Genomic DNA, 11,153 nt, shown 5'->3' with positions numbered 1-11,153 from the left:
TGGTAATACATGATCATCACGTGACTAAGCCCCTGTATTCAGTATTGAGGTCACCCCCCTGTATTCAGTATTGAGGTCACCCCCCTGTATTCAGTATTGAGGTCACCCCCCTGTATTCAGTATTGAGATCACCCCCCTGTATTCAGTATTGAGATCACCCCCCTGTATTCAGTATTGAGGTCACCCCCCTGTATTCAGTATTAAGATCACCCCCCTGTATTCAGTATTGAGGTCACCCCCCTGTATTCAGTATTGAGGTCACCCCCCTGTATTCAGTATTGAGGTCACCCCCCTGTATTCAGTATTGAGATCACCCCCCTGTATTCAGTATTGAGGTCACCCCCCTGTATTCAGTATTGAGGTCACCCCCCTGTATTCAGTATTGAGGTCACCCCCCTGTATTCAGTATTGAGGTCACCCCCCTGTATTCAGTATTAAGACCACCCCCCTGTATTCAGTATTGAGATCACCCCCCTGTATTCAGTATTGAGGTCAGCCCCCTGTATTCAGTACTGAGGTCACCCCCCTGTATTCAGTATTGAGGTCAGCCCCCTGTATTCAGTACTGAGGTCACCCCCCTGTATTCAGTATTGAGGTCAGCCCCCTGTATTCAGTACTGAGGTCACCCCCCTGTATTCAGTACTGAGATCACCCCCCTGTATTCAGTATTGAGGTCAGCCCCCTGTATTCAGTACTGAGGTCACCCCCCTGTATTCAGTATTGAGGTCACCCCCCTGTATTCAGTACTGAGGTCACCCCCCTGTATTCAGTATTGAGATCACCCCCCTGTATTCAGTATTAAGATCACCCCCCTGTATTCAGTACTGAGGTCACCCCCCTGTATTCAGTATTGAGATCACCCCCCTGTATTCAGTATTGAGATCACCCCCTGTATTCAGTATTGAGGTCACCCCCCTGTATTCAGTACTGAGATCACCCCCCTGTATTCAGTATTGAGGTCACCCCCCTGTATTCAGTATTAAGACCTCCCCCCTGTATTCAGTATTAAGACCTCCCCCCTGTATTCAGTATTGAGGTCACCCCCCTGTATTCAGTATTAAGACCAGCCCCTGTATTCAGTATTGAGATCACCCCCCTGTATTCAGTATTGAGATCACCCCCCTGTATTCAGTATTGAGGTCACCCCCCTGTATTCAGTATTGAGATCACCCCCCTGTATTCAGTATTGAGATCACCCCCCTGTATTCAGTATTGAGATCACCCCCCTGTATTCAGTATTGAGATCACCCCCCTGTATTCAGTATTGAGACCACCCCCCTGTATTCAGTATTGAGATCACCCCCCTGTATTCAGTATTGAGATCACCCCCCTGTATTCAGTACTGAGATCACCCCCCTGTATTTCATAATTCTTGTTTTGGAAAGTGTGTATTTTAGTGGTGATCCGGTACTTTCAGATTCAGGACCGCGGTGATCATAAAAAGTTAAGGGTGGATGAAATACAATATAAAGTAACCGAGACTGTGAAGCTTGAAGCTTTTGCTCTTTCGCTACGAAGCACAAAATCACAGGGATGTAAATATGTTCCTTCGTTTTTGTTTTATTTTTTTCATTGTACTTGCAGGAGTAACGCTGTACATTTCCTCTCTTTCCGTACACTGTTGCTGGAAGTTTTCTACAAAGAAACGTTTTTTTTTTTTTAAAACCTGAAATGTTAATAAATATGAACAATAATTATACACACAGTTTTTAGGTTTGTTTTTTGTATTCCAGCCTTTCACTTTTCTCTGGAGGCCTGGGTTCCAATCTAGGGGGCTAGGTGGGACGTACAGACAGACAGACACAGAGAGAGACAGACAGACAGACACACAGAGAGACAGATAGACAGACAGACACACAGAGAGAGAGACAGACACACAGACAGACACACAGAGAAGGAGACAGACAGACACAGAGACAGACAGACACAGAGAGAGACAGACACAGAGAGAGACAGACAGACAGAGACAGACAGACAGACAGCCTGGGTGCTAGGTGGTACAGACAGACAGACAGACACACAGAGAGAGAGACAGACAGCCTAGGTGCTAGGTGGTACAGACAGACAGACACAAAGAGAGACAGACAGACAGACAGACACAAAGAGAGACAGACAGACACACAGAGAGACAGACAGCCAGCCTGGGGGCTAGGTGGTACAGACAGACAGACAGACACACAGAGAGACAGACAGACACACAGAGAGACAGACAGCCTGGGGACTAGGTGGTACAGACAGACAGACAGACAGACAATTTGGGGGGCTAGGTGGTATATCCCTGCAATAATAATGCTGGTTATCATCACAGGGATGGGAATCAGACTCCTGCTGCACAGCAGTGTGATCCATTCCTGGTTTCACTAAGAGTTTAATAAATCAGACACACCTGAGCTTGTTAGCTAGACACACTGGGGGCTGATCAAGCTGGTAGTAAAACCTGGAATGGGTGACACTGCTGTGCAATAGGGGTCTGATTCCCATCCCTGGGTTTGAGTACAAAGTGACCTCCACGCCACCTGGGGGTGCCAGTGAGCAAACTGAACGAGCGAGACGTCCTCTATGGCTCCTCCTTGCCCGGGAGCTCGATCTTCAGCCTCTTCAGGGAGGTGAGGAAGAATTTGGGGAGTGGGCTGGAGACGGTGACCTCTTGGTGACCCCCGGCGCCCCCGGGGAAGGTCAGCTGGCGAGCGTGGAGGTGCAGGGGGAGGTGACGCGCTTTACTCTGCACCAGCCCCAGTCTGCGTAGAAAACCTTCGGACAGCTTCTGCGAGAGACACAACCACCACATCAACACAGGAAATCAGCAATGAGAGACTCAAACACACACAGATCCTACCTGGTTCAGAAAGACAGGCCTAGCTAGACACACTGGGGGCTGATCAAGCTGGTAGTAAAACCTGGAATGGGTGACACTGCTGTGCAATAGGAGTCCGATTCCCATCCCTGTAATAATAATGCTGGTTATCATCACAGGGATGGGAATCAGACTCCCGTTGCACAACAGTGTGATCCAGTCCTGGTTTCACTATGAGTCTAGTCAGTGCCAGCCTGTCTGTGATTGGTTACCTGCGGTGTCAGCCTGTCTGTGATTGGTTACCTGTGGTGCCAGTTTGCTGTTGTGTGCATACTTGTGGTCCCCCAGAATCTGACACCCCAAACCCAGCGACATGTGAACTCGAATCTGGTGCTTCACCCCTGAGAGAGAGAGAGAGAGAGAGAGAGAGAGAGAGAGAGAGAGAGAGAGAGAGAGAGAGAGAATTATATAAACACACACAGCTGTAATCAGAGCAAACAGCATCGTGAACACAAGAAATTAGCAAAAAATAAAATTAACGGAAAGAAAGGATGAAAAAGAGAAAACAGAAGAGAAGATGGAGAAAAAAGACAGAAATAATAAAGAATAAGAAAGAAAAGAATGAGAAAAAAAAAAAAAAACACAGAGCGACAGCCCCCACACTCCCCACGGATTCCGATCCTCTCAGTAAACTGTGTTAAGGAATGTCCGCACCAAGTGTTATCTCAGCGGTGAGGGTCTCGTACCTGTGACGGGCTGCAGCTCCACCAAGGCACTGGTCCCAGTGCTGGCCAGCGTGCGGTAGCAAGTCACTGCCTGATGAGACTCCCTGCTGGGTCGAACCCGGGTCACTGACTCCCCTCCTTCGGAGAGCCTGAACACTGGAGCCAGGCTCATCTAGAGAGAGAGAGAGAGAGAGAGAGTGAGAGGGGGGAGAGGGAAAGAGACAGACAAACATATGCAGACAGAGAGACAGACAGACAGACAGACAAACATATGCAGACAGAGAGACAAAGACAGGCAGACAGACAGACAACATGCACAGAGATGGATAAGACACTGAGAGACACACACACAGCTAAAAATGATGATGTTTAATAAAACCACAATGCTTTCTGTACAGTAAACACTGCCAGAACACAGTCTGAACTGACCCCAAAAACTCTCCGCCTACCTTAAAGTGTGGCTGAGGGCCACTGACCTCCCTCTCAATGATGGGGATATCAATAACACCTTCAGAGGGAACTGGTACCCCAACACACAGCACCCTAAAACACAGACACAGACAACATGTCAAATTAGGGCTCCAGCAATGATTCAGACAGCCCCCCCCTGAGTTTCAATAGCCATAGTTTTATATATTATACTGGACTGTGGCTCCAGCAATGATTCAGACACCCCCCCCCTGAGTTTCAATAGCCATAGTTTTATATATTATACTGGACTGTGGCTCCAGCAATGATTCAGACAGCCTCCCTGAGTTTCAATAGCCATAGTTTTATATATTATACTGGACTGTGGCTCCAGCAATGATTCAGACAGCCCCCCTGAGTTTCAATAGCCATAGTTTTATATATTATACTGGACTGTGGCTCCAGCAATGATTCAGACAGCCCCCCTGAGTTTCAATAGCCATAGTTTTATATATTATACTGGACTGTGGCTCCAGCAATGATTCAGACAGCCCCCCCTGAGTTTCAATAGCCATAGTTTTATATATTATACTGGACTGTGGCTCCAGCAATGATTCAGACAGCCCCCCCTGAGTTTCAATAGCCATAGTTTTATATATTATACTGGACTGTGGCTCCAGCAATGATTCAGACAGCCCCCCCTGAGTTTCAATAGCCATAGTTTTATATATTATACTGGACTGTGGCTCCAGCAATGATTCAGACAGCCCCCCTGAGTTTCAATAGCCATAGTTTTATATATTATACTGGACTGTGGCTCCAGCAATGATTCAGACAGCCCCCCTGAGTTTCAATAGCCATAGTTTTATATATTATACTGGACTGTGGCTCCAGCAATGATTCAGACAGCCCCCCTGAGTTTCAATAGCCATAGTTTTATATATTATACTGGACTGTGGCTCCAGCAATGATTCAGACAGCCCCCCTGAGTTTCAATAGCCAATGTTTCTCACCAGTATTTTTTCACAACCTGATGAGTTTTGAAGAGGTGATGGATGTGGTCAGCTGACTCCTCACTCTTCGCCAATAGCATGGCGCCGGTGGTCTCCTTGTCCAATCGGTGACAGAGATGCAGTGGCTCCGCCCCCATTCCGCCTGTCATCTTGGCGAGAATGGGCAGCACCTCCCCAATGTTATTTTTTACTCCAGGGCCCCCTTTTAAAAAAAAAAAAAAAAAAGAGATGAAAATCAGACTCCCATTGCACAGCGGTGTGATCCAGTCCTGGTTTCACTAGGAGTTTAATAATCAGACACACCTGAGCTTGTTAGCTAGACACACTGGGGGCTGATCAAGCTGGTAGTAAAACCTGGACTGGGTGACACTGCTGTGCAATAGGAGTCTGATTCCCATCCCTTGTGTGGGAGGCACCATCTCTCAATGCTTTCAAAGTCACAGAAAAAACAAATTTTGATGGAATGTAACTTTGGGTAAAGAAAAAGGTGTCTTGATACCAGGAGGTTCAAATCCCAGCTTAGCCACTGACTCCCTGTGTGTGTGTGTGTGTGTGTGTGTGTGTGTGTGTGTGTGTGTGTGCGTGCGTGTGACCCTGAGCAAGTCGCTTCACCTCCTTGTGCTCCGTCCTTCGGATGAGACGTCAAACAAACGAGCTCCTATTGGAAGTGACTCTGCAGCAGCAGCAGCAGCAGTTGTTGATGATGCAGAGTTCACCCCCCTAGTCTCTGTAAGTCGCTTCGGATAAAAGCGTCTGCTAAATAACTCATTAATACTAATAAGAAGAAATAGATTGACTGATTGATTGATTTGAGTTCTCACCATGAACTGGGACCCCATAGGGTTTATTTATTGCTATGAGTTCCTGGTCTTCGTACAGAATCCCTCTCTTTAGCGCTTTGGCTAAAACATTGGGGTGCACCTTTTGGAGCTGCAGAGTAAACTGCCTCAGCTCTTGAACCCTCCTCAGTACTGGGGAGTCCGATTTCTGCACAGAAAGAAAGATTGCAATTAGTAACGTTAACAGCTTGTTCGCTAGACACACTGGGGGCTGATCAAGCTGGTAGTAAAACCTGGAATGGATCACACTGCTGTGCAATAGGAGTCTGATTCGCAGCCCTGTAATAATAAAGCTGGTTATCATCAGGGAGGGGAATCAGACTCCCGCTGCACAGCAGTGCGATCCAGTCCTGGTTTCACTAGGAGTTTAATAAATCAGACACACCTTTATTTATTTATTTATTTATTTTTAAACACTAACGCTGAAATTTAAAATGTTCAACACGGGTCTGTGACCAAGCGAGCGAGCGACCTCCCAATCTTACCACGATTTTGCGTTTTGCAACATCCTCTTCTCTCTTCTCTCTCCGCAGTCTGTGAGCTAAATCCACTGCTTTTAATTTTTTTACAGCTTTGCCCGTCTTCGCTGCGGAACCGCGACCCGTCTCCGGACCCCTCACGCTCTCCCGATCCGAATTCGGCGTCTCTTTCTCGGCGGCTCCCTGCCGCTGGATCCGCCGGGGAAACTGCGCCGCTGCCCCGGTCGATTTAAACAAGCATCTGATGTTTGTCACCGAACCGTGGGTTAGCATTGCCGGTTGGCCCCGAGGGACCCAGTCCGCCCCGGTCCGGCTCAGATGACTGAACGTCTTTCTTAAAATGCTTGTTGCGTTTGCAGAATTTGAAGAGAGTAACACCCACGCCGGCGTCCATATGCGCGCTGCCATTTTAGTAACCTCTCACCCTCCAACCCGCAGTGACGCCAGACAGGATTTTGGGTGCAGTGCTGCAGCTGTCCACTGGGTGGCACCAATCTGCCTTTAAAATTATTATTATTATTATTATTATTATTATTATTATTATTATTATTATTTATTTCTTAGCAGACGCCCTTATCCAGGGCGACTTACAATTGTTACAAGATATCACATTATTTTTACATACAATGACATTTTTTTTTTTTTTTTTTTTTTACACATTATTTTTACATACAATTCCCCATTTATGCAGTTGGGTTTTTACTGGAGCAATCTAGGTAAAGTACCTTGCTCAAGAGTACAGCAGCAGTGTCCCCTCACCTGGGATTGAACCCACGACCCTCCGGTCAAGAGTCCAGAGCCCTAACCACTACTCCACACTGCTGCCCCATATTATTATTATTATTATTATTATTATTATTATTATTATTAATAATAATAATAATAATAATAATAATAATAATAATAATAATAATAATAATAATAATATTATTAATTAATTAATTAATTAATTAATTTCTTAGCAGACGCCCTTATCCAGGGCGATTTACAATCGTAAGCAAATACATTTCAAGAATCACAGTACAAGTAATAATACAATTAAGAGCAAGATAAATACAATGACTTTGGTTCTAGCAAGTACAAGTGTGACAAAATACAGTTCAATAATACAGCAGAGAACAGTGTCAGTGATAGTTACAACAGGATATGATTAAATACAAAATACTACAGATTAATTAACACTTGTGACAGATTACAGTACTCTGAAGTACAGGATTAAATGCAGTAAAATAGGGGGCAGATATGAGCAAGTAAAGAGCATTTAAGGAAGGGTGATAAAGTGTCCCAGGGGAAAAACAGAGGAGTTCTCCAGATTGATGCGCTCTAAGCAATTCAGTAACCATTTTTATTGATTATTATTAGTTTATTTAGCGATTTACAAAGACTAGGGTGTGTGAACTATGCATCAGCTGCAGAGTCACTTACAACTACGTCTCACCCGAAAGACGGAGCACAAGGAGGTTAAGTGACTTGCTCAGGGTCACACAATGAGCCAGTGGCTGAGGTGGGATTTGAACCAGGGACCTCCTGGTTACAAGCCCTTTGCTTTAACCACTGGATCACATCGCCATAGGGCAAGGCATAGTCTTTCTATGGGGGCACATGGAAGACGCAAATGCATGATGACCATTAAAATACACCAGGATAATAATAATAATAATAATAATAATAATAATAATAATAATAATAATAATAATAATAATAATAATAATAATAATAATTAAATGCAATGTTTTCACGTTTTTTATTATGTATTAACGGAATAGTTAATTAGGCGTCTAGATATAGGCTACCTTCAAAATATATATATCTTTAAAACTTAATGTAGTCGTGTCCCCCAATCCTGGGCCTAACCTAAATAGATTATGTACAATTTCGTGTCATCTTTTTTTTTTTTTTTTTTTGTACGACAAACACAGCAAAAAATAAATAAAGAAAGAAATAATTATCGAGAACACCGACTGCACAAAATATATAGGCCTCGTCGCCTTGGAAACGCGAAGTCGGCGTTGTCAAGGAGATTTTTTTAAATGTATATTTAAGTGCAATCGATATTCTCGTCAATTTACCGGTTGCTTCAAACTTTCCTGGGGGAAATACATTTATTTTGCCAAAAAACTACGACATTAGGTCGGCATGAAAGCGTGTAATATTCAGGCAACATAAGATAAGGCCTAGTACGTAGTAAACGTTGTTATTGTTTCAATTTCCTGCTAAGTGCTTCGTTCTTGTAACAAATTTTGACTTATCTAATATTATTATTATTATTGTTATTATTATTATTTAAATAACATCCCCATGAATTTATTTTACAGCAATATGAAGGGTCTGCTCGTGGTTCTCCTTATCACTGCGCTGGATAGCTGTGAGTATATATCATAATTTATTCCCATTGTAAATAAATGTCAGCGACTCGCTCATTTTAAGATTATAATTTTTTTAAAACTTTTTTTTGCGTTAATTTTAGCACTGTATTAAAAAAAAAAAAAAAACCATTTATTGTTATTATTATTATTATTATTATTATTATTATTATTATTAAAATCCTTTAATATAATGTATCCAATCACGGCAGTCCCACTCTCCACTCTCGCCCCTCCCCACCCCCAAGGTCCATTCCTGTCCATGAGAACAACCTTGGACCATTTCTTCTTAGGATTGCTAATTCCACTATGAAGGCTGTTTAATTTACAGTATAAGAATATAATTTAATTAACGTGCTGTATCTTATTTTATTGTCCCGTCCCATCCTGTCCCGCCCCCCAAAGCAGACACTGTGATTGCAGTTAAATGCAAGTTAGGACTGAACGGAGAATGTGAGGGGATCATCTGTATGACCAAAAGTAAGCAAATTGTTAAATATTGATGGTTGATCTTGTTGCCTGATAAACAGCCTTTAAAAAAAGGAGGCTGTGTGGTCCAGTGGTTAAAGAAAAGGGCTTGTAACCAGGAGGTCCCCGGTTCAAATCCCACCTCAGCCACTGACTCATTGTGTAACCCTGAGCAAGTCACCTCACCTCCTTGTGCTCCGTCTTTCGGGTGAGATGTAGTTGTAAGTGACTCTGCAGCTGATGCATAGTTCACACACCCTAGTCTCTGTAAGTCGCCGTGGATAAAGGCGTCTGCTAAATAAACAAATAATAATAATAAACCACAGCCCGATTTCATTACAGCATTTTACAACACTGCGGGAAATAACTCAGGGTTTTATATCAGTGTTATACAGTGTGGTCCCGCCAGCACTGCCCTGGGTACAGCGAGGCTCTGCCCAGCACGCAGCTGGCAATGCCAGCGCACTAGATTATAACTTTATATAGAGGCCATGTTACTGACACACTGTGTCCTCCCTTTTCAGTTACTGGTTTTCTAACTGGGTACCGAGGGTGTGATGATAAGAGCGATGAATGCTGGCCCAACTACAAGTGCTGCAGAACGGACTTTTGCAATGCTTCAGCATAGCGACTCGCTGCAATACCTCCCGGGAGCCATCATCGCGCATACATCCAAATATATATTAAAGACAGACTGCCGGTTCAGTGCGATTTTCTTTTCTGTAATGATCTTCATTGACATCACACAGACAGACAGCGGCACTGAGTCTCTTTCCCGGTCAAAATGTGACACACTGTAATAGAAAAGTAATCTACTGTAATAGAAAGTAATCTACTGTAATAGAAATGTAACACACTGACCAATTCTTCTAATAACAGTTAATAAAGCTAATAAGAGGTGAGAGAATGGATTGTAAAGATGGTCAGCGCTCCTTTAAAGGGAGGGGCCGGTGATCATGTTAATAAAGCTAATAAGAGGCGAGAGAATGGATTTTAAAGATGGTCAGCGCTCCTTTAAAGGGAGGGGTCAGTGATCATGTTAATAAAGCTAATAAGAGGCGAGAGAATGGATTTTAAAGATGGTCAGCGCTCCTTTAAAGGGAGGGGCCGGTGATCATGTTAATAAAGCTAATAAGAGGTGAGAGAATGGATTTTAAAGATGGTCAGCGCTCCTTTAAAGGGAGGGGCTGGTGATCATGTTAATAAAGCTAATAAGAGGTGAGAGAATGGGTTTTAAAGATGGTCAGCGCTCCTTTAAAGGGAGGGGCCAGTGATCATGTTAATAAAGCTAATCAGAGGTGAGAGAATGGATTTTAAAGATGGTCAGCGCTCCTTTAAAGGGAGTGGGCCAGTGATCATGTTAATAAAGCTAGTAAGAGGTGAGAGAATGGATTTTAAAGATGGTCAGCGCTCCTTTAAAGGGAGGGGTCAGTGATCATGTTAATAAAGCTAATGAGAGATATTTGGGTGTGTGGGTTGCACTGGGATGTGTTTATTTCACACAGTGCACAATTGCTGAATGGAAGACTGACCTGAATTTAAGAAGCTGCAACCCTTAATCAGGCATTTATATCTGAGAAGGCATGCGGGAAATGAATTGGTAATGACGCTCACATTGTGAGAAATAATGCAATAATAATGCTGGTTATCATCACAGGGCTGGGAATCAGACTCCCGCTGCACAGCAGTGTGATCCAGTCCTGGTTTCACTAGGAGTTTAATAATCAGACACACCTGAGCTTGTTAGCTAGACACACTGGGGTTGATCAAGCTGGTAGTAAAACCTGGAATGGATCACACTGCTGTGCAATAGGAGTCTGATTCCCATCCCTGCAATAATAATGCTGGTTATCATCACAGGGATGGGAATCAGACTCCCGCTGCACAGCAGTGTGATCCAGTCCTGGTTTCACTAGGAGTTTAATAATCAGACACACCTGAGCTTGTTAGCTAGACACACTGGGGGCTGATCAAGCTGGTGGTAAAACCTGGACTGGATCACACTGCTGTGCAATAGGAGTCTGATTCCCAGCCCTGCAATAATAATGCTGGTTATCATCACAG

General features: G+C 43.9%; 2 protein-coding genes across 8 annotated transcripts in view; one reads left to right on the top strand and one right to left on the bottom strand.

Moving 5' to 3' along the window:
- The window catches only part of LOC117414444 (matrix metalloproteinase-25), a 10,312-nt gene extending 8,613 nt beyond the window's left edge, over positions 1–1,699 (top strand). For 2 of the 7 annotated variants that reach the window (XM_059019724.1, XM_059019718.1), the window contains 2 exons: positions 1–491; positions 856–1,699. The exon at positions 1–491 is cut by the window's left edge and continues 489 nt beyond it. The gene's annotated coding sequence lies outside the window, so the exon portion shown is untranslated. Of the gene's footprint in view, positions 492–777 lie in introns of all 7 variants that reach the window. The other 5 variants (XM_059019720.1, XM_059019721.1, XM_059019723.1 and 2 more) reach the window with 5 other exon arrangements.
- Positions 1,594–6,721, bottom strand: rpusd4 (RNA pseudouridine synthase D4). Its single transcript, XM_034024199.3, has 7 exons — positions 6,265–6,721; positions 5,762–5,927; positions 4,941–5,142; positions 3,969–4,062; positions 3,541–3,691; positions 3,098–3,195; positions 1,594–2,764 (listed from the first exon to the last, which is right to left on the bottom strand). The coding sequence occupies exons 1-7, from the start codon at positions 6,664–6,666 to the stop codon at positions 2,558–2,560; spliced, it is 1,320 nt and encodes a 439-aa protein (XP_033880090.3). The 5' UTR covers positions 6,667–6,721; the 3' UTR covers positions 1,594–2,557.
- Positions 6,722–11,153: the final 4,432 nt, after the last annotated feature.

The sequence above is a fragment of the Acipenser ruthenus genome, unplaced genomic scaffold (genome assembly GCF_902713425.1).
Source record: "Acipenser ruthenus unplaced genomic scaffold, fAciRut3.2 maternal haplotype, whole genome shotgun sequence".
Classification (NCBI taxonomy): domain Eukaryota; kingdom Metazoa; phylum Chordata; class Actinopteri; order Acipenseriformes; family Acipenseridae; genus Acipenser; species Acipenser ruthenus.
The sequence above is the reverse complement of the archived record's forward strand: the minus strand, read 5'-3'. Positions and strand labels throughout refer to the sequence as shown.